The sequence below is a fragment of the Artemia franciscana genome, chromosome 4 (assembly GCF_032884065.1).
Source record: "Artemia franciscana chromosome 4, ASM3288406v1, whole genome shotgun sequence".
Lineage (NCBI taxonomy): Eukaryota > Metazoa > Arthropoda > Branchiopoda > Anostraca > Artemiidae > Artemia > Artemia franciscana.
The window spans coordinates 13,394,427-13,419,381 of record NC_088866.1 but is presented as its reverse complement, the minus strand read 5'-3'; the positions used below and the strand labels follow the sequence as shown (position 1 = coordinate 13,419,381).

Genomic DNA, 24,955 nt, shown 5'->3' with positions numbered 1-24,955 from the left:
GGAAAACGACCGATACCTCATACTTTCATTGAAAATTTGTCTTTTTTTCGAGCTCAAAAAGTGCTTAAATTTGGATTATTATATTCTTAAAGAGCATAAAAAAAAGGATTCGAGTGGTATGTTCACTTTATTACTAAGTCAATAATATGAACTATTATAATTTTACAAATAAAATGACTTTTCAAGATACCTATATGCTTTAAGGGGGGGGGGGGCATCTGAAAGGGTAAGAGGAGATGCTGGTTATTCTCCGTTACTTTTTCAACATCTCTTTTAACATACCTTTAAAGTTACAACTTAATATTTATAACATTGTTTTAACAACTTAATATTTTTTAACAGCATTTCTTAGGTATTCCTATTATCCTCTTTTGAAAACCCTCCTGTCTATACTGTGTTTTGATTTAATTTAACATCCCCCTTAACATGCTCTAAGAATTTTGCCTTAATACAATTAGCCTTTTTGCAGACTCGAGATAAAATTCGCCCTTTTTCCAATAATCGATCTTATATTTAAATACTGGGCAACTTGTAATAATTACAACCTTTGTCCAATGGGCTTTAGAGGGTGTTGTCACATTTGGAGGCACATTTATTTGGCTTTTCGACTATTTTGAATAAGATGGCCAAATTTTCCAAATTTTGATCAGATATGTTTGAGGGAGGTTAGCTAAAAGGGAATGGGAGAGAAACTTGGTGCCCATCCTACCATATTTTAACATCCTTTTCAACATGCCCTGAAAGTTTCAACTTAATAACCTCAGCTGTTTCTTGGATATTGCTAATATTCTCTTTTCACAAAAAGCAAGCACATACTTTGTTTTAATTGTGTTTCTCATCCTTCTCAGCGTTTCCTTGAAGTCCCACCTCAGTACCCTAATCCTTTTTAGAGATCCAGGATCAAATATACCCTCTTTTCGAATAAAACCTAATATGTTAATAATGGGCAACTTGCATAACTTACATCCCTTGCCCTAGGGACTAGGGGCGGAGTCAACGCTTAAGACGTAGTTATTTGAGCTTTGGACTATTTTTCTACAATGTGTTTATCTTGAAATTTTCGTCAAATGTATTTGTGGGAAAAGGGGTGTGGGAGGCTAGTTGCCATCCGTTCACTTTGACTCTTAATAAGTGAAACAGAGCTTTTGATTTCCAATCAAGTGAGACCCGCCAAAGTTAACTCAGAAAGAAATTGGGTTATCAATTTTGAAGTCTGTCATCTAGGGGAGAGGGAAACTAAAGTTTCATAATATGCCAAGAAAATTGTTGTTACAAAATGTTGAAAGCAGTTCCACTATACTTTACCCCCCCCCCCCCGCTAATTTCCAAAAAATATCTAGGGTACTTATCTCTTATACCCGCCACACTCAAGCACTTGGTTTGACAGAACTATTTTCTTTCGTTAGTTTCTTTCAGCTTAGCGTGAGAGCCACAAAGATAATTTTTAGAATATATTACTATATTTTTATCATACCCAGGTATATTTAATTACGATTAACCCAATTTCACTTTGAGGTGGGTATAAGAGATACGTACCTATATAGCTCAAATTGTATACATCTCATGTTTTTGTCAGTATTAATATGATTTTACTGGAACACGGGTTGAAACAGGAGTGACACACGGCAAAATACTTTGAAAACAGAATTTGGGCTATACATTTGCACATGAGAGGGTGGAGAGGGGTAAAGTATATAATATATATAGTATAAAGATGTGTATTTCTATTTACTTATATTATTTTTCCTATTTACTTATATTTCTCTTATTACAAGCTCCTTTTTATTCATTGATGTTTTCTGAACTGACAAAACTCACCCTGCCTGATTGATTCTATATATGACAAGTGTCCGAATCCCATAAAAATCACAAGGATGCGATATGATTCTATTCGTAAGCAAAACGCGAAAAATGAAGAAAAACAGGTTTAAGAAGAACAGAAACGGTGGAAACGATAAGAAAAAATGGAACAGAAACAAAAAAGATAATGAAAAAACGGCTACCAGTTTTCTGTTTTTTTCCGTTTTCAAAAAAAAGAACAGAAAACGGTGGAAATTGTATAATTACAAACAAGGTCGTCACTTTAATTTACTTATTAAATATAATAGCTGGAAAAAATTGGCACTGGCGTGGGAGTTGAACCTACAGCTAGTCGCCTGGGGATTTTGGGATCAACTCCCACGCTATTAGCGATTTTTTAAAGCAATTATCTTAAGTGTCTTCTTGTTCTTTATTTGTTTAAAATAGCCCTTTAAGGTCAAAAATAAGGAGGCCCTTTGTGTTTTTGTACTTAAGTTGCTCCTCCTTAGGTTTGTTTCTTTCCAGTGAACTTTCATGTTTTAAGCAGAAAAATCGTCTCTAAAATCAAGATGTTGATCAAGAAGGAAGATCCCGTAGAAAGGGGTAACTTTGAAATAAAAACTGAAAAATCAAGGTTATTCTCTGGTATTGTTCTTTAAACTAGTACTTACTCAAAACTATTTTTGGCGTTTGAGGAATGTGTCATTGTATGTCGAATGGCAAAGGTACAAAACTGCAGGTCTTTATGCAGTGAGAGCTGTGTAAATCCTAAAATGGCGTTCAAAGTTACCTTGGGGGGTTTAACTTTGAACACTAGGAAACTTTGACAAGTAATTTTGAACAGGAGTTGAAGGAGTTTGAACTCTTTTGGCGTAAAACTTAAAGTGGAAGAAAAAACGTGTTGATAGGGAGCATTGTCATTTTATTTCTAAAAGGGAAGTCTAACCAGTGCAGTTTCAGAATACCAAAGTCGTGATTAAAGTACAAATTTCGTGCCGTGAGTGAGTCTTGGGGCTGGAAGGTCTCCCTCTACCTAGTCCAGTGAGATGAATGCTAAGTCTTTCACACTGGAAAAAATAAAAAGACCACCTCCAACACCATGAAATTCCTGGTAATTCAACCCACGAGGAACTTTATAAGGAGCCAACGTCCATTCACGCAAATTTGTGGGTATTTTGAACCCATTTTGGCTGTTGCCCCACTTAACACTTTAAAAGGGCCAGTGCTCGCTGACTCATCAACTTCCATTTCAGATTTACTTTTGCATTCTGGTACGTTATTCTGATACATTGTTGGACTCAAAAATTAATTTGTCTCTTTTTTTTATTAAGTTAAAAATTAAGTTGTGCAACTCCAATGGTTTTACCTGGTGCTTCATTTGCTGCTAGACTTTCCATGAATAGCTTCAGAAGCTGTGGGAATTTGTCTTTTCTTACTACGGTTTCTTTAGGGCTGTTGATTTTATAATTATTACATAAAAAAGCTAGTTTTAAAGTAAGGAGCGACATTAAAACTTGAAACGAACAGAAATTACTCCGTATATGAAATGAGTTGTCCCCTCCTCAACGCCTCACTCTTTCCGCTAAAGCTTTTAATTGTTTTATAAAGTAGAATTGTGGCAAAGAGTCAAACTTTAGCGTAAAGAGCTGAGGCGTTGAGGAGGGGACAACCCATTTCATATACGGAGTAATTTCTGTTCGTTTTAATGTCGCTCCTTACTTTCAGTTAAAAAAAAAAATTAGCTTTTTTATGTAATTTCTGAACGTTTTTGAATTAATGCATGTTTGATTTTGGCTCTCTACACATAAATTATTAAAATGAAATTTGCATATTAATTTCTTTTTTGGCTAAATGGCTTTCTCTTAGTTTTGATCAGACGATTTTGAGAAATTAGGGGTGAGGAAGGAGACCTAGTTGCCCTGCAATTTTTCGGTTACATAAAAAGCCAACTATAAATTAAAATTTTTAACTAATGTTTTTATTAGTAAAAAATATACGTAACTTAAGAATTAACTTACGTAACAAACTTTTATATTCTTAAATTTTTATTATGAATATGAGGGGGTTTGTACCCTCGTTAATACCTCTCTCTTTAAACTAAATCGTAAGTTTTGTCCCAATTCTTTAAGAATGACCCCTGAATCAGAAAGGCCATAGAATAAATAGTTGAAATTACTAAAAACACTATAGCACAATGAGCGAGGTATTTATCTCCTCCTAAATACCTCGCTCTTTATGCTAAAGTATTTTTAAACCCCTCATATGCGTAATAATCTCTGTTCGTTTTAAGTTTCAATGCTACTCCTTACTTTCAATTGAAAAAACTTCCATGTTTATTTTTTCATTTTTTTTATAGTAATTTTAGGAAATCCTGCGCCCTTTTCATGGAATTTCTGTTCCCCCGTGACATATTTTTCCAAGGAAAGTTCCTCCCACATAACCCCCTCCCCTCAACCCCGCCCCCGAAACCAAAAAAAAAATCCCCTGAAAACGTCTGTACACTTCCCAATAACCATTATTATATGTAAACACTGGTCGAAGTTTGTAAATTGCAGCCCCTCCCCACGGGACTGTGGGGGAGTAAGTCATCCCTAAAGACATAGTTATCATGGTTTTCGACTATGCGGAACAAAATTGCTATTTCAAAATTTTGATTCGTTGACTTTGGGGAAAAATGAGCGTGGGAGGGGGCCTAGGTCCCCTCCAATTTTTTGGTCACTTAAAAAGGGCACCAGAACTTTTCAATTTCATTAGAATGAGCCATCTTTCGACATTCTAGGACCACTTGGTCGATACGATGACCCCTGGAAAAAAAAATAAAAATAAACACGCACCCGTGACCTGTCTTCTGGCAAAAAAATATGAAATTCCACATTTTTGTAGATAGGAGCTTGAAATTTTTGCTGCACAGTTTTCTGATACGCTGAATGCGATGGTGTGATTTTCATTAAGATTCTGTGACTTTTAGGGGGTGTTTCCCCCTATTTTCCGAAATAAGGCAATTTTTGTCAGGCTCGTAACTTTTGATGACCAAGACTAAATTTGATGAAACTTTATATTTAAATCAGCATTAAAAGCCGATTCTTTTGATGTATCTTTTAGCATCAAAATTCTGTTTTTTAGAGTTTTGTTTACTATTGAGCCGGGTCGCTCCTTACTACAGTTCGTTACCACGAACTGTTTGATCACGTCTTTTTCGTTCAGGCTCTTTTCATTGGAGCGAAAAACGGATCGTCAAGTGGTTGCTGCTCAAAAAGAGGTTGCGTCAATTTTAGTGCTAAAAAAACTAAAAAACTTGCACTTAAAGTTAAAAAATGATTAAAATCTCAATTCGAAATATTTGTTTTAAAATGTTTCTCAAACTCATTGCTTATTTTTAAAATTCTACTTCCTTATCTAAACACTTTATTAACATTTATTCCTTCCTTTCTTTTTCTTCTACCCCGTACAGACCAGCTCAAATTCTAATTTTTTTTTCTCTAGTATCTAACTTTGTAATTCTTTTCCTTCTTTAATTCTTTTTTAAGTGACTTCCATCCAAGGAGGAAATAAAAGAAGGTCTGAAAGAATTAGGAAAAGGTCAAAATGTGCACAATGGAAGGTGCTAGGCGTATTCTCCCTGTAAATCTCCCCACCCCTTCACGACGAACGATTAATCTCTCTCCTGTTCCGCTTTCTATATTTATGTTCAGGTGGATTTAGACAATTTTGGCATCGAGTCCTAGTTTAGTTTATCTAAGTGAAAAGGGGCAACTTACTTTTAGCACTTTTTCACAATTTTGGACAGCTCAAATTCTCTTGCAAATAATAAGCTAGTATTTTGTCTTATCCTGATTGCAAGAATTACCAACTGATTCAGATGACATCAATCAATAGTCTAGTAACAAGTCTAATCTCTCAGTTCCACTGTTGTTGGATAGAGAGCGTTGATTGTTTGTTTCTGATTTTGTTCAAAGATACCCCTTAGGTCCATAGTTACTTCTTTCCACGGTAGATGTAGACACTTTGTATGAAGAATTGTTTATATAGCTTATACGTCTCCCAAACTGTGTAAATATTATTTTTAGTTAATATAAAGACAATGATAGTTATTGTTCCTGTTACCTTATAGGATAAATTATGTGCATCAAATGGCCCACTTCAAGCTGAACACCCAAATCAAAGATCAGACTCAGGCATTCCTTCGCGGGTTTAGGACGGTCGTCAACCCAGAATGGTTGGCTTTGTTTTCCTGTACTGAGGTAACTTATTTCACAAATACTTACATTATTATTATTCACAAAAGTGAATTTTGTTATTTTTGTATTTATTTTTCAGTGTTTTCATAGCTATCATTTGTAATAGATGACAAAAAAACTGAAATCTTTAGAATAATTTCTGTTCAAGTTGTTTTTTTTGTAAAATAATTTATTCAGTTAAAACATTTTAGAGCTAAATGTGAAATATCATAATATTAATAATAATGCTCATAATAATATATGAATAATAATATCAGTAATATTAATAATAATAACATTAACAACATTATTAAGCATCTGTATACCTATAATAATAATATTAATGCTCATAAAACTACCTTAATATAAGATTAAAGAGTGATTAAAATTAAAAATCCTTGAAAATTACAATGCCTAGAAGAAATTTTCTGTTGTATTTTGGCCACATAGAAACTGTAATAATAACAGAAGTATTTAAATAACTTCTTAGGATATAATTGTATTAGGGCAATGGTATCTCTGAGGTAATTTAACTAAGCATTAAAAGGTCAGATTTTTTCTGAATGTATTTCTTTCAGGTTGGAGGAATTAAATTACTATTTCCTTTTTTATCTATTTCCAATTTTTTTTTTTTGTTCCTTTTTTATTAGTATTCGGCAAATAGCGTCCATTATTATAGCGTGACAAATATATCGAATAAATTCTTACGTACTTAAGTCATGTTTCAACATATTTGCTGATAGGTTAGTTTCTAGACTGTGTAAATCATTATTTTAATGGGAAACTTTCGTATTGACTAGTTCAGTGTAATGCTAGCTGTTGATATCCAATATTTAAAGAATATGTTAATAAAAATTCAAATTCTGTTTTGGTCTCTTTAGAGAATTTATATTTATTTCTTGACAGCGCTATCAAGTTCAAGTTTTCCGGACTGTGCCGTATCTGTTTCGGATGTAACTGCAAATGCCTTTAGGGTCAAAAAGAAAAAAATCGCGCTCAATTGATGGTTTGTGTGCACTTCAACTTAGCTCACATTTATGTTTTTATATTGACCTTTGGACTTTATCTCTATTTTTTTTAATAATTAATATAATTATTATTCTGATGCGAGGACAGCTGAGCGTAGTTCTTAACCGAGATAATTGCATTATTAACTTCTTTTAGGACGGGAATTGAAATTAAGAAAATACTAAAATAGAGATCTTGATATAAAGAAGGTTGTAAAAATTGACTGACAAAATGTCTAGGCCGAGATTAGTGTTGTAAAATTTGTCATGATAAAACTTGCCATTTTAAGTACTTTAGCGTAATTATGCGGACCCCCGTAAAATTAGTATTTTACTTATTTTACGCAATTTACCTATATTATGCAATTTAGATATTTTACCTGCTTTAACGGTATTTTATCGGTATTTTACATATTTTATAATGCCTTGTATTTTTCAATGCACAAAAGTGGAAAGAGGCTGGTAGAAAAAGGATTGAATGTGATTTTCGTCTGTGTATTCAGGTTTAAAAGGCGGTCTGTGTGACTCAGGTCTCTTGTTATCAGAGCGATAAAGTGTATCAGAGTAAAGCTATTTATAATTTAAAATGGTGAAATAAACCTGAAATAATATTACATTAGTTCTGTGTACTGTTTAAGACATGAGGGCTACACGCAGGATTTATATATGACTAGCAAAAAAAAAAACAGAACAAAAACAGGCTGCCTTTTAAACCAGAAAACACGCCTATACAAAAACCAAAATCATATTCAATCATTTTTCTACAGCCTCTTTCCACTTTTTTGCTCTGAAATTTGCAAGGCATCATAAAATATGTCAGTAAGATACATAAAATACCGATAAATTACCGTTAAGATAGATAAAATATGTAAATTACGTAAAATAAGTAAAATACCAATTATACAGGGGTCCGTAAAATTACTTTAAAGTACTTAAAATGCCAAATTTTATCGTGGCCAATTCTACCAGCTACAACACTAATCTCGGCTTACACCTTTTTCGGTCAAATTTTACAATCTTCTTTTAAGCTTTATTCAAAGTTTTGGTAGCCTATAGTTTAGATTGCATAACATGATGTTGGGTAGTTTTCGACCTTTAGGAAATGAAACCCTTTTTTCTCACTCACTGTTCTCACTTTCGAATTCACTAAAAATTAAGAAATTTTGAGATGCACCACCTTGTCTTGGGGAAGTAGACATATTTATGTAGTAGCCTTACCTATTTTTTTCCCTTTTTGGCTAATTACAGTGAATTCGGGTTTATCAATTATTTCATTCTGCATTATTTTAAGTCATACGATTAGATTGCCTCAGCCGGGTAAAGACTTTCAAGATTAAGACGTCTTATATATCCGACCACTTCCAAATTATCAAAAGAATTTAATTTTTTACTGTATCATTTTATGTAACATAATATTGGTTCAACAGATTCTACAAAAATGCTGCCCAACTCTCTTTAATACGTTTGATAGTTTAATAAGTGTCGATGTTTTGAAAAAAAAATTATACCGTTAAAGACAAGAATACGACTTCCTTGCAACACGGGGGATTGAACTTCGGCCCGGCTGTCTCCGGGCCTTGCTCTAACCACTCCGCTGTCACAAGGTGATTGTTCTGGATATTTAGATAGTAATTTATAATAAATCGACACGGGAGATAAGCAGCTTATCTCTGAGAGAAAAAAATCCTATATTACACAGAAAAAAGCGTTCAGCCTTATCTTTGCAAATACCTCGTAGCTAAAAGTAAGAGCGACATTAAAGGTGATATGAACTGAAAGTCATTCTGTATATTTTTGGGTTTGGCAGGGATAGAAGAGGATTTCTGTGGTGTATATGCTGCTTCTTGAACAGTGACAAAACAAAAAATCGCAAAAACAGAGAGAAACAGGGAAAGTAACAGACATTGAAAAACAAAACAAAAATTATAAAGATATTTCAGTTAAGACCTCCGCTCAACTGACCTCTCAGCAAAATAATAATTATAATAATAATTAATAATAATAATTTATTTGTTACCCGCTTGTTTTGACAAATTAAGCGGAGTAAAAACATTAAGGAAAGAAAAACGAAATAACACAAACAATACAATTAATACAGTCTAATCAAAGGGTGGTAAGGGCCCAAGCGTTGACAGGCCTCAGCACCTAATCTAGCATAGAGTTTTTTATAAACGAAAATAATATCAGTGGCACAAAACTTTCTGATAATCTTCTGATTTCTATAAGAACGCGGCAGATACAATAAATATTTACAATAACGAAAATACATAACTCTTATGCCCTGCAAATCTTGATTATTAAACAACGGGCGCAAACCGGAAAGAAACAATATAGAATGATCGCAATATGTAGAATAAAGTCTGGATAAAGCCTTTCGTGAAAATCTGCCTCGGTTCGGGACAATTTTCGCGTACCCTTTTTTAAGTTTACTTTTAATATCATTTAGCCCACAGGATCGAAAAGCCGATAAAGATGAACAAATATTAATACCAAGCCACCGAATCGAAGAAACGAGCTTAACTGAAAAATAACCACAATCAAGATCACTACTTTGATGCTTAGCATTAAAAACTAAATATTCACATTTTTCAGTATTAAGTTTGAGGCCGATTTCCTCAAAAGACTTAGAAACAAGCTGGGTCGACTTAATTAGGCTAGATTTAGTGCGGCTGATCAAAAGTAAATCATCTGCATATGCAATGTACGAAAGATTAGTTAGGCCTAAAAAACATGATGGATTAATACGTGGCAAAACAGAATAAAGACAAGCATTAAAAAGATAAGGGGATAAGACTCCTCCTTGCCTAAGACCAGAACGGATGGAGATATTACCAACGTAGGTGTCACCTGACTTGAGTCGAACATATGAATTAGCATACCAAAAACGAAGAGTTGATATAATAGACACATTTGCACCAAGTTGGATTAAGGAATACCAAAGTTGGCTATGACAAATTGAATCAAAAGCTTTTGAAACATCGAGTGCACAAAAATGAACCTCAAAACCATTTTTATGCGCTTCAAGTAATAGCGAAACTATAGCACGATGAGCATGTTGGCATCCTATATACGGCTTAAAGCCAAACTGATTAGACATATAATCTACAGTAGACAGGAGATCAGGGAGCAAAACATATTCAAATACTTTACTTAAAGTACAAGCAACCGTAATAGGCCTATACGAAGCGCAACTAGTTGGGTCCTTACCGCGTTTCAAAATTGACGTAATGTTACCAACTAAAAAAGAATCAGGGACTAAAGAAGAGCATAAACACATCTGAAAAAGTAACTGCAAGTGATAAACTAATTCCTCCGAATCGGTGTTGAGGTGAAAAGCACTGATCCCGTCTATATCATAAGATTTCGATTTAAGTCTCTCTACACTTCTTTTGACACGGTCAACACTAACGGGAGGTACATGACCTTGAATGATTTTGTTTGGCAACAGATTAGAACAGAGCTTGGCAAAACGAAAATGAACCGCATATATCACTGTATCGAAAATGTTACTATAATGATTGATCCATGATACATTAGGGATTCGGTCAGCCGTAGGCGATCTATCAAACTTCGCGACATTGATCACTTTTTTCCACTGGCTAGGAGACTTAGGAAATTCAGCACCATTGTACCTAATTTTTCGAAGATAGCGTTTAAAATCAAGCTTTGTTCTTTGTTTAATATCGAAAACATTACCCCTTAAGGGGCGGCCGCAAGCTATCCAAATTTTTAGCCACAACTTAGCCCGATTTTTTATTGTTTTGAGCTCTGGGTCATTCTTCCAAATTGAACTTCTTGTTTTTGCTCTAAAGCGACATAGGGGAACAGCTACTTCTTCAGACCTCTTTAAGCACGATACAATGTGGCTATAATAAATATTAAGCTGAATTCTGGCTTGTGGGGACCCAACGCTTGTACACAACAGATTAAAAGGGACTTTAATCGTTGATAGAAGGCTAACAAGCGTAGAAAAATAAAGAGGCCAGTCAGCTTTGTTCCATTCTCTTTTAGAAATCCATTTTCTAGAATTGGGACGAAGGTTCTTCTCCGCAGTAGCATTAAGGGTAACAGTGAGGGATAGGGGGAGATGATCGTAATCACGCTCATCCTGATCAACATGGACTTCGCCACAGATGAGACCAGAAGAAACGATACAATGGTCAATGTCTGAAAGTGAGCCACTATTATGGATATAGGAATGGGAGGCATCTTTCTTCAAAATTTTGTAACTATTCGGTAAGGAATCTAACAGAAGCTCAGTCCGCACTGATGAAGAGTTAATGTTACAGTTCAGATCACCGATTAATAACCAATCCAGTCCATTACTCTCAATGCCATTCAAAAGACTTTTTATTAATGCGCAAAATTTTGTAAATTTAGTTAAACTTCGGAGGGATTTCTGGTCGCAGGGGAGATAAACATTAATGAGGACAAGGTTGGCAAGACGAATAGCAATATAACAATCACTCTCGTGATATCATAAAGGGGGTGGTGAAAACAGCGTCTTTTTTATTAAACATGCTAGGCCACCTGATGGTCTGCCAGAGGTTTTGCGTGCACTTTTAGAAAAAACTGAGTGTTCGTTACTTCTCTGTAGGAAGTTTAAGCTCACTAAAGGTAGGAGATGCTCCTGGAGGAATAAAACATCAAAATTTTCTAATTTCTGATCTAAAGAAACGTCTTTATCCTTAGTACCGTTAATATTGAACGAACATATAGTGAAATTAGTCTTAGCACTCATTTTCTAGTATAGGACGATCGTTTCGACAGAAGTCCACGAAGAATTCGGCATTTCATTGAAAATGACACATGATTGCCTTGACAGTTCGCACATTTTGGTGTAGGCTGGCACGGAGAATCAGGCGAGGATTCATGTTGCCCTGCGCAACGGGAGCAGCATTTTTCTTTATCGCAATTTGATTTTAAGTGATTTGGTGATTGGCAATTATAACAGCATTTGGGTGGGCGTTGGTATTCGTAAACTCGATATATCTCATACCCAATCTTTATACCAAGTCGAAGTGCATTAGCCAGCGCAACAGCGTTTTCAAAAAACACTCTAACAGCCAAAGAATTGCCTATTCGCTTCGCATGAGTAATATTATTGCAATCAATTAACATTTCCTCATCAAAATTGGTCGGTATACCTTTAATGATTCCAATATATTTCGTTTCTTTTACTTTGACGTCACAATCTCTCATTACATTTGGAACGGCATTGCAAAAGTTTCTTGAAGCAATCTTGTCAATTCGTACCACTAGCTTATCGCCAGAGGGCTTAATGCTGTGAATATATTCATGACCTGGAATAGAGTCTATTATTTCACGACGCTTGGCAGGATTATCTAATTCTGATGGGACTTTAGAAATAACAACGGTCGTCAGATCGGGATTCAATGACTGAGCGCCAGGGCTGCTAAGAGGGGGGAATTTAAGATCATACGACGAAATCTTCTCACGGATTTGCTTAAGTTCCGAATCAATGCTTAAAAGCTTTGAGGCGAAGCTAGAATAAGCCACAGCAGGAATAACAGGAACCTCGGTAGGTAAAATAATCACGTATGTAGGCAAAGACAAATTTTCGCTGTCGCATTTCTGGAAGATTTCCATCATGTCCTTAATGTGACGGTAATTAGCTTGATCGCCTTGGCGTCTTTGCACACGTTCACACTCGTAAACATGAGACCAAAGTTCTATTTTAGCCGCCATAATAGACTTCTCATCGAAAAACCCAACAGCATGGTTAGCAATCTTCATCACTTACTCCTTTTTTAAGATTTGATTGCACGAAATTCAACACCGACGAATGTACATATTCCGTCATAATGGTATAACCAACAAATATGGACAATTAGCCAAAGTCCAAAATCAAATCAAATTATTACTCACCATGCTGTCACATCCGATAAAATTAGTTTCAAAATAATCCTTTTCAAAGTAACTGAATTCGTTATTTTCGTCACACTAAAGTAGACCGGTTTTACTCACAGTTCATAAATATCCAATTCAAACCAAATCCTTTTACTTTGAACTCCGAATCAATATAATCCAGTTATTTGAGATGTTCTCACTCTGAAAGCTAGGTTACAACTGAAAAAAGACACAGATAAAGTCCAATGGTCAATGTAAAACCCAAACCTCAAAACAAACACAGAAACTAAACTAAGGACCGTTTTGAAACATCAATAAAAGAGGTAATCGTTCATCTTTGCTTACAGAGGGTACTATTTGCATTACTTTTTTATTCATCCATATCATTGTCTTTATCTTTATACTTGATGTGGTCATTTATCTGAATTTACGATCATCTTGGGCTTTATTTATCTAATTTTAATTTCTGGTCGGGTTGAGTTTTAACTAATATAGAACTTTATTTCGTTGGGCTTAAGTTTGAACTAAATAAAAAAAACAAGTTGTTTTTAGCTGAAAGTAAGGAGCAACATTAAAACTTAAAACGAACAGAAATTACTTCGTATATGAAAGGGGCTGCTTCCTCATCAACGCCCCGCTCTTTACGCTAAAATTTGACTCTTTCTCTCAACTCTGCTTTTTAAAACAGTAAAAAACTTTAGCGTAAGAGCGAGGGATTGCGGAGGGGACAACCCATTTCATATACGGAGTAATTTCTGTTCGTTTTAAGTTTTAATGTCGCTCCTTACTTTCAGTTTAAAAAACTATTTTTTTAATATGATTTCTGAACGTTTTTGAATTAATGCATGTTTGATTTTTGCTCTCGACATATAAATTATTAAAATGAAATTTGCATATTAATTCCTTTTTTGGCTAAATGGCTTTCTCTTAGTTTTGATCAGACGATTTTGAGAAATAAGGGATGGGGAAGGAGGCCTAGTTGCCTTGCAATTTTTCGGTTACATAAAAAGGCAACAATAAATTTTAGGAATTTTACGAATAAATTTAACGAATTTTTTTTATTAGTAAAAAATATACATAACTTAAGAATTAACTTACGTAACAAACTTTTATGTTCATTAATTTTTATTATGTATATGAGGGGGTTTGCATCCTCGTTAATACCTCGATTTTTACTCTAAATCGTAAGTTTTGTTCTAATTCTTTAAGAATAACCCCGGAATCAGAAAGGCCGTAGAATAAATAGTTGAAATTACTAAAAATACTATAGCATAAAGAGCGAGGTATTTATCTCCTCCTAAATACCTCGCTCTTTATGCTAAAGTATTTTAGAACCCCTCATATGCGTAATAATCTCTGTCTGTTTTAAGTTTCAATGCTACTCTTTACTTTCAATTGAAAAAAATTTCCATGTTTATTTTTTCATTGTTTTTTTTTTATAGTAATTTTAGAAAATCCTGCACCCTTTTCATTGAATTTCTGTTCCCCCATGACATATTTCTCCAAGGAAAGATCCTCCCACATAGCCCCTTCCCCTCAACCCCAGCCCCAAAACAAAAAAAAAAATCCCCTGAAAACGACTGTACACTTCCCAATAACCATTATTATATTGTTATTATGGTGTCATTCCCAAAGACATAGTTATTATGGTTTTGACTATGCGGAACAAAATGGCTATCTCAAAATTTTGATCTGTTGACTTTGGAGAAAAAATGAGCGTGGGAGGGGGCCTAGGTGCCCTCCAATTTTAATTCCCTACGTGCCCACTTAAAAAGGGCACTAGAACTTTTCATTTCCGTTAGAATGAGCCCTCTTGCGGCATTCTAGGACCACTTGGTCGATACGATGACCCCTGGGAAAAAAAAAAAACAAAAACAAAAAAAAACAAAGCAAACAAATAAACACGCACTCGTGATTTGTCTTCTGGCAAAAAATACGAAATTCCACATTTTTTGTTGATAGAAGCTTGAAAATTTTGCTACAGGGTTCTCTGATACGCCGAATGCGATGGTGTGATTTTCGTTAAGATTCTGTGACTTTTAGGGGGTGTTTTCCCCTATTTTCTAAAATAAGGAAAAATTTTTCAGGCTCGTAACTTTTGATGACAAAGACTAAATTTGATGAAACTTATATATTTAAAATCAGCATGAAAATCTGATTCTTTTGATGTATATTTTAGCATCAAAATTCCGTTTTTTAGAGTTTCGTTACTATTGAGCCGGGTCGCTCCTTACTACAGTTCGTTACCACGAGCTGTTTGATTTATGACCTTAACAACATCCTAGAGCACATCGTTCAATTCTGGTGCTAATTTTTTTGCTACTGCCTCTCGGTGAATAAGGCAATGAGTAAAAGTTATATGATCATAATGAACAGCTTGAAAAAATGATTTAAAACCAATATTTTTGCCCGTCATCCCTCTTGTACCATCTGTTTTCGGTTTCGGTTTCTGATAATTTTGGTTTTAAGAGATTGACAAAAAAAGATCTATATTTTTTATAAATTTCTATAACATCTTCTGTTTTATAGTAAATTTATACAAGATATTATAATGATCGGAATAGAAATGCTGGTATAAACAGTCTTTCCAAACCAGAAGATTTTATGATATACTAGCTGTTGGGGTGGCGCTTCGCGCCACCCCAACACCTAGTTGGTGGGGCGCTTCGCGCCCCCCAAGCCCCACCCGCGCGCGTAAGTCGTTACGCGCCATATTAGTTACGCGCAATTGTAGTTGTGTCCCTGTGTCCCACCTGTGAATAGATATATATATATATATATATATATATATATATATATATATATATATATATATATATATATATATATATATATGTTTTTAACTACGTAAAACATGCGAATATACAACATTCTTCGCTGTCCCATTGTCTGTGCATATAAGTAGATTGTCAGGTTTACTGACTCTTGAACATGCAACATATAATTGTCCATGGGAAAAACAATCCGTATTCAGATCTATGCCTTATTATTTTAATGATGTGTCCCTGTGTCCCGGTCGTCATTTATATTCCCTGTGTCCCGGTCGTCATTTGTGTCCCGGTGTCCCAGTTTGTAATTTCTCTTTGAGTGTCCCGGTCGTCATTTATATTCCCTCTGTCCCGGTCGTCATTTGTGTCCCGGTGTCCCGGTCTGTGATTTCTATTCGAACGATCCCTGTGTCCCGGTCGTCATTTACATATCCCGCCTGTGCCCTCGGCGTCCCCGTTGTAGTTGTGTCCCTGTGTCCCGGTCGTCATTTATATTCCCTGTGTCCCGGTCGTGATTTGTGTCCGGGTGACCCAGTCTGTAATTTCTCTTTGAGGTTCCCGGTCGTCATTTATATTCACTGTGTCCCGGTCGTCATTTGTGTCCCGGTATGCAATTTCATCAGTCGACAAACATGACGTTAGTCGGCACACAAACATGACGTCACTCGACACACACACACACACAGACAACTTATTTTTATATATATAGATTTATCTACGATGATTGTTATTTTTCTTTATATATATACATATATATATATATATGTATATATAATATATATATATATATATATATATATATATATATATATATATATATATATATATATATATATATATATATATATATATATATCCCAGGGGAACGATCCCTGTGTCCCGGTCGTCATTTACATATCTCGCCTGTGCCCTCGGCGTCCCCGTTGTAGTTGTGTCCCTGTGTCCCGGTCCTCATTTATATTCCCTGTGTCCCGGTCGTGATTTGTGTCCGGGTGACCCAGTCTGTAATTTCTCTTTGAGGTTCCCGGTCGTCATTTATATTCACTGTGTCCCGGTCGTCATTTGTGTCCCGGTGTCCCGGTATGTAATTTCATCAGTCGACAAACATGACGTCAGTCGACACACAAACATGACGTCACTCGACACACACACACACAGACAACTTATTTTTATATATATAGATTTATCTACGATGATTGTTATTTTTCTTTATAACAATAATTTAACAAGTTAAAAAACGTTTTTTGTTAAATTGTATTTTTACCACTCGCGACCCCTTATTTTTGCTACGCGACCGCAAATGGGGTCGCGACCCATAGCTTAAGAAGCCTTGACGTATGCTGACGACTTGCTGAATTTGAACAGGTCCGCTGATCGCACATCGAAGAATTTTGATGTGTTGAATACAATAACGTATGTTTGTCGTTTTATGTGTCAAAATCTGCGGTCTTGTTTTTCAATGCGAAGCACTACGAAGAAGAAATCCCTTTGGACGATTCAGTTGTGAAACCATCTGAGAGTATTAACTTACCATAGTTTACCAGTCGTTGGAAGCCTCCACTCCACCTTCCACTCCTCTCCTGCAGACTTAGACTCTGACTAAGGTGACCGTGCCTGTTGCCTGTTCTGAAGCCCCCCCCACCCACCAAAAAAAAACTACATGTGGCCCTGATGATTATATGTCAATTTCTACCTCTATCCTCCCATCGTCTCTCTGTTACAGCTTATTCTGTATTTATTCGAAGATTCTTTCAAAACAATTACTGAAACACAAGGGCTGTTAAACCAGAATAAGAAATTCATTTAGTCACTGTAGTCAGTAACAACTCATTCGGTACCAATTCATTGAAAACAAGGCTAAAGAGCCCTTATGGGTCTTTACCATAGGTAATGCAATACGATTACCACTGACTTAAACAGAAGAGTAGAGATTTAAATTTCCCTTTTGATGAAAATTTGAAATTATTCAAGGGGAAAATAGGGGACAATTGTTTGAAGGAGAGAGTGAATTCTATGGGGAGTATTTTTCTGGGGGCGCGGAGGGTAAACGCCAGCTATAAATATAAGATTTTTCTGAGATGTGAAATTGAAAACAAAAATGAGGATATTAATTGTACTTTGACCCTCCACGCTATTTAAATATTCTTTTTATATAATATACCCAAATTATTTTAGGAAGGCAATTGAAATTAAGAAAAATCCATAAATAGGGAACGGGTGACCTAAGCCTAATAGATCCCCCCACCAAGAATCTTAGGTGGGTGACTCGCGGGGCAAATTTGCATCATTCTTTCATTTGGTTACCATTGCATATTTGTCGTATTATTTAAAATTTCTGTTGTATTTTGGCCACATAGAAACTGTAATAATAACAGAAGTATTTAAACAATTTCTTAGGATATAATTGTATTAGGGCAATGGTATCTCTGAGGTCATTTAACTAAGCATTAAAAGGTCAGATTTTTTCTGAATGTATGTCTTTCAGGCTAGAGGAATTAAATTACTATTTCCTTTTTTAATCTATTTCCAATTTCGATTTTGTTTTTTTTTTCGTTCTTTTTTTTTATTAGTATTCGGAAAATAGCATCCAGTATTATAGCGTGACAAATATATCGAATAAACATCTTACGTACTTAAGTTATGTTTCAAAATCTTTGCTGAAAGGTTAGTTTCAAGACTGTGTAAATCATTATTTTAATGGGAAACATTCGCATTGACTAGTTCAGTATAATGCTAGCTGTCGATATCCAATATTTAAAGAATATGTTTATAAAAATTCAAATTCTGTTTTGGTTTCTATAGAGAATTTTTCATTTATCTCTTGACAGCGCTATAAATTCAAGTTTTCCGGACTGTGCCGTATCTATTTCGGATGTAACTGCAAATGCCTTTAGGGTCAAAAAGAAAAAATCGCCCTCAATTGACGGTTTGTGTGCACTTCAAATTAGTACAAATTTATGTTTTTATATTGACCTTTGGACTCTATCTCTATTTTTTAATTATTAATATAATTATTATTCTGCTCTGAGGACAGCTTAGCGTGGTTCTTAACCGAGATAATTGCAGTACCAACTTCTTTTAGGACGGGAATTGAAATTAAGAAAATACTAAAATAGAGATCTTGCTATAAAGAAGGTTGTAAAAATTGACTGACAATATGTCTAGGCCGAAATTAGTGTTGTAACTCGTAAAATCTGTCATGATAAAATTTCCCATTTAAGTACTTTAGTGTAATTATACGGACCCCCGTAAAATTAGAATCTTACGTAATTTACGTATATTATGCAATTTACATATTTTACCTACTGTAACGGTATTTTATCGGTATTTTACATATTTTACTTACATATTTTATAATGCCTTGCATTTTTCAATGCACAAAAGGGGAAAGAGGCTGGTAGAAAAAGGATTGAAAATGATTTTGGTCTGTGTATAGCTTGTTTTCAGGTTTAAAAGGCGGTCTGTCTGACTAAGGTCTCTTGTCATCTGAACGATAAAGTGTATTAGAGTAAACTAATTATATTTGAAAATGGTGAAATAAACCAGAAATAATATTACATTAGTTCTGTGAACTGTTTAAGACGTGAGGGCTACAAGCAGGATTTATATATGACTAGCAAAAAAAAAAAAAAAAAACAGGCAGCCTTTTAAACCAGAAAACGGCTATACAAAAACCAAAATCATATTCAATCATTTTTTTACAGCCTTTTTCCACTTTTGTGCTCTGAAATTTGCAAGGCATCATAAAATATGTCAGTAAGATGTATAAAATACCGACAAAATACCGTTAAAATAGATAAAATATGTAAATTATTTAAAATAAGTAAAATACCAATTATACAGGGGTCCGTAAAATTACTTTAACGTACTTAAAATGCCAAATTTTATCGTGACCAATTCTACCAGCTACAACACTAATCTCGGCTTACACCTTTTTTGGTCAAATTTTACAATCTTCTTTTAAGCTTTATTCGAAGTTTTGGTAGCCTATAGTATAGATTGCATATCATTATGTTGGGTAGTCTTCGACCTTTAGGAAATGAAACCTTTTTTCTCACTCACTGTTCTCACTTTCGAATTCACTAAAAATTAAGAAATTTTGAGATGCACCACGTTGTCTTGGGGAAGTAGATATATTTATCTATTTTTTTCCCTTTTTGGCTAATTACAGTGAGTTCGGGTTTATCAATTATTTCATTCTGCATTACTTTAAGTCATACGATTACATTGCCTCAGCCGGGAAAAGACTTTCAAGATTAAGACGTCTTATATATCCGACCGCTTCCAAATTATCAAAAGAATTTCATTCTTTACTGTATCATTTTATGTAACATAATATAGGTTAACAGATTCTACAAAATGCTGCCCAACTCTCTTTAATACGTTCGATAGTTTAATAAGTGTCGATGTTTTGAAAAAAAATTGTACCCTTAAAAATGTATTAGACTTCCTTGCGACACGGGGGATTGAACTTCGGCCCGGCTGTCTCCGGGCCTTGCTCTAACCACTTCGCTGTCACAAGGTGAGTGATCTGGATATTGTAGATAGATATTGTATATTGGATATTGTAGATATTGTAGATCTGGATATCTATATTAAATCGACACGGGAGATAAGCAGCTTATCTCTGAGAGAAAAAAATCCTATATTACACAGAAAAAAGCGTTCAGCCTTATCTTTGCAAATACCTCGTAGCTAAAAGTAAGAGCGACATTAAAGGTGATATGAACTGAAAGTCATTCTGTACATTTTTGGGTTTGGCAGGGATAGAAGAGGATTTCTGTGGTGTATATGCTGCTTCTTGAACAGTGACAAAACAAAAAATCGCAAAAACAAAGAGAAACAGGGAAAGTAACAGACATTGAAAAACAAAACAAAAATTATAAAGATATTTCAGTTAAGACCTCCGCTCAACTGACCTCTCAGCAAAATAATAATTATAATAATAATGAAAAATACACAGATAAAGTCCATTGGTCAATATAAAAACCAAACCTCAAAACAAACACAGACACTAAACTAAGGACCGTTTTGAAGCAACAATAAAAGGGGTAATCGTTCATCTTTGCTTACAGAGGGTACTATTTGCATTACTTTTTATTCATCTATATCATTGTCTTTATCTTTATACTTGATGTGGTCATTTATCTGAATTTACGCTCATCTTGGGCTTTATTTATCTTTCAATTTTAATTTCTGGTTGGGTTGAGTTTTAACTAATATAGAACTTTATTTCTGTTGGGCTTAAGTTTGAACTAAATAAAAAAAGACAAGTTTTTTTTTAGCTGAAAGTAAGGAGCAACATTAAAACTTAAAACGAACAGAAATTACTTTGTATATGAAAGGGGCTGGTTCCTCATCAACGCCCCGCTCTTTACGCTAAAGTTTGACTCTTTCTCTCAACTCTGCTTTTTAAAACAGTAAAAATCTTTAGCGTAAAGAGCGGGGCGTTGACAAGGAAGCAGTCCCTTTTATAGACGAAGTAATTTCTGTTCATTTTGAGTTTTAATGTCGCTACTTACTTTCAGTTAAAAACACTTGTTTTTTTTTTATTTAATTCCGATAAGAACAAGGCAGATATAAAAGAAATTTGTAGTACCGGTAATAATTTATACGTATACGTTTTAGATCACCGGTCAACAGAAGTGGCCGAATACCAGTACAGAAGAGTACAGATTGATCACAAAAATTTGAGTAAAGCCGAGTTAGAGCTCTTCTCCCATAGTGTCCACGATTTGCCACAATCTTAGAGTAACCGAGCCTCAGCTTATCACTAATATATTTGACAGCACGAGTCCGGAGAGCTTTCATTGACTCGCAAACTGTTATGCCAAGTCAGCGAAACGATTTAACACGGGGAATACTAAAACCACCACAGTAAAGTGCCACAGTATAGTGATTCTGAACAATTATTACCGTTGAAAACTAGAAACTCGCGCTTGTCATTTATGATTCATGCTGATACAACAAACACTTATCTTTTTGACAAGATAATCTTTTTGTCTTTTTGGAGCAATATCAACCGTACAACCATTACAACCGTACCTTCAACCTATTAAAAAGACGAACCGTATCTATTAGTTTGCAAAAGTTGCAAATAGTATTTCGACAAAAACTGCCAAATGAGAAAAAAATCACCACCTGATGAGGAAAATTTCTAGGTTTGGCGCCTTTTGTAAAAAAGAAACAACTAAAATAAAGTCAGTTTTTACGAAAAACTCTATTCATACAGCTCGTGGTAACGAACTGTAGTAAGGAGCGACCCGGCTCATTAGTAAACGAAACTCTAAAAAATGGAACTTCGATTCTAAAAGATATATCAAAAGAATCGGATTGTCATGCTGATTTGAAATATATAAGTTTCATCAAATTTAATCTTTGTCATCAAAAGTTACGAGCCTGAGAAAATTTGCCTTATTTTGGAAAATAGGGGGAAACACCCACTAAAAGTCATAGGATCTTAACGAAAATCACACCATCGCATTCAGCGTATCAGAGAACCTTATAGAAAAAATTTCAAGGTCCAATCTACAAAAATGTGGAATTCCGTATTTTTTGCCAGAAGACAGATCACGGATGCGTGTTTATTTGTTTGTTAGTTTGTTTGTTTTTTTCCCCAGGGGTCATCGTATCGACCAAGTGGTCCTAGAGTGTTGCAAGACGGCTCATTCTAACGGAAATGAAAAGTTCTAGATCCCTTTTTAAGTGACCAAAAAATTGGAGGGCACCTAGGCCCCCTCCCACGCTCATTTTTTCCCAAAGTCAACGGATCAAATTTTGAGAAAGCCATTTTGTTCCGCATAGTCGAAAACCATAATAACTATGTCTTTGGGGATTACTTACTCCCCCACAGTCCATGGGGGAAGGGCTGCAAGTTACAAAGTTTGACCAATGTTTACATGCAGTAATGGTTATTGGGTAGTATACCGACGTTTTCAGGGGGAGTTTTTTGTTTTTGGTGTGGGGTTGAGGGGAGGGGGCTATGTGGGAGGATCTTTCCTTGGAGGAATCTTTCATGGGGGAAGAGAAATTCAATGAAAAGGGCGCAGGATTTTCTAGCATTACTATTAAACAAAAACAATGCAAATATAAACATGAAAAAGTTTTTTTCAATTGAAAGTAAGGAGTAGCATTAAAACTTAAAACGAACAGAGATTATTACGCATATGAGGGGTAATAAAAATACTTTAGCATAAAGGGCGAGGTATTTAGGAGGAGATACATACTTCGCTTTTTATGCTAAAGTATTTTTAGTAATTTCAACTATTTATTCTACGGCCTTTCTGATTCAGGGGTCATTCTTAAAGAATCGGGACAAAACTTAAGATTTAGTGTGAAGAGCGAGGTATTAACGAGGGGACAAACCCCCTCATATACATAATCAAAAATATAAGAATATAAAAGTTTGTTACGTAAATTAATTCTTAAGTTACGTATATTTTTTACTAATAAAAACGTTCGTTAAAAATTAAAAGTTGTAGCTGCTTTTTTAAGTAACCGAAAAATTGGAGGGCAACTAGGCCTCCTTCCCCACCCCTTATTTCTCAAAATCGTCTGATCAAAACTAAGAGAAAGCCATTTAGCCAAAAAAAGAATTAATATGCAAATTTCATTTTAATAATTTATGTACGGAGAGCCAAAATCAAACATGCATTAATTCAAAAACGTTCAGAAATTAAATTAAAAAAAAAAGTTTTTTAACTGAAAGTAAGGAGCGACATTAAAACTTAAAACGAACAGAAATTACTCCGTATATAAAATGGGCTGTCCTCTCCGCAATCCCTTGCTCTTTACGCTAAAGTTTGACTCTTTGCCACAATTCTACTTTTTAAAACAATTAAAAACTTTAGCATAAAGAGCGAGGGATTGCGGAGGGGACAACCCGTTTTATATACGGAGTAATTTCTGTTCGTTAAGTTTTAATGTCGCTCCTTATTTTCAGTTAAAAAAACTAGTTTTTTATATTTAATTTTGCCTACAAGATCGTGGTTTCAGCGATAGCTATGTAATAATAGACCAATAAGGGCATCTAAAGCAAAGGGCATTGGCATTAAATTTACAATGTTTGAAAATCAAGAGCTTGGACCATCAAATAAGACAAAACCCCAAAAAACGAAAATTTACAAGTGTTATTAAAAAAGAAGTTTTGTCCCACCACCTGAACAATTAACAAATCTACAACCTTGACCATCATGTAAGAATAGACCAATAAGGGCAGCTAAAGCAAAGGGCATTCAAATTCTCTGAAGCATTGAAAATCCAAAATGAAGAAGAAAGAAAAGTTGGGTTAGAAGATAAGCGATAGCCAGAATCAAAACGTCTCCATTTTTGTTCATCTTTACCTCAGAAAGTTTTTTTGTCTGTGCTTCATTTTCATCAATAACCCCTTAAACATTTTAAATGACCTTAAATTAGAATAAGCTTCCTTTGTAAAATTACTTTTTTTTGTTATTGAACTTTCAACTTTTGCCTTGGCTTGTCTTCTGTCATTATGATAAACATAACGCCGAAACTTTCTTAAATATATATATATATATATATATATATATATATATATATATATATATATATATATATATATATATATATATATATATGCTTTAGCGCTGCGTGACACAGCAACACGTGGAGTGCCAGCTAGTCTCCCCTAAACCTTTTTTTTTTGTTTTTTCTTTTTTTATTTAGTTTTTTTCCTTTTTTTTCCAGTTGTTTTTTTTTTTTAGTTTTTTTGGTTATTTTTTTTTGTACAGACGTACAAACAGACAAACAGAATATATATATATATATATATATATATATATATATATATATATATATATATATATATATACTAGTTTCGACGAAAACCTATTTCTTTGGTGTTGGGTGCTTGCAAGAATTTTTACCCCGTAACAAATTGTAGTCTATCACATGTCTTATCTAGCAAAAAAATTATTGTTGAAGAGCAAGAAGTCTACCGGAAAGTAGTTAGAAAACACTTATAATAGACATTGAGTTTAATCAGTTAACGTGATAAATAACAAAATTTCTACCTGTCGAGTATGTGGAAGCAAGCGAAAATTTTCAAGAATATGAAGTTCCTGGATCAGCTTGTCAGACATGTATGTAAGGGCAAGGCCGTATCCAGGAGAGGGGTTAGGGGATTTGATTTCCCCCCAAAATGTTATTCCAACTCGTAAAAACGTAAAAAAAATTAATATAAACAAATTTTCGATGCGTTTTTAAAAACTTTTTGTAACCCCTCCCTTAAAAAGTCCTTTTGTAGCCTCCCTGAAAAAAAAACCTTTTTATA

General features: G+C 34.5%; 1 protein-coding gene across 2 annotated transcripts in view; it reads left to right on the top strand.

The window, feature by feature from the left end:
* LOC136026021 (ubiquitin-protein ligase E3B-like) overlaps positions 1 to 24,955 on the top strand; it is a 78,716-nt gene that overhangs the window by 47,621 nt on the left and 6,140 nt on the right. For both annotated transcript variants that reach the window (XM_065702173.1, XM_065702174.1), the window contains exon 9: positions 5,912 to 6,041. In XM_065702173.1, the coding sequence (XP_065558245.1) occupies positions 5,912 to 6,041 (130 nt within the window). The remainder of the gene's footprint in view (positions 1 to 5,911; positions 6,042 to 24,955) is intronic.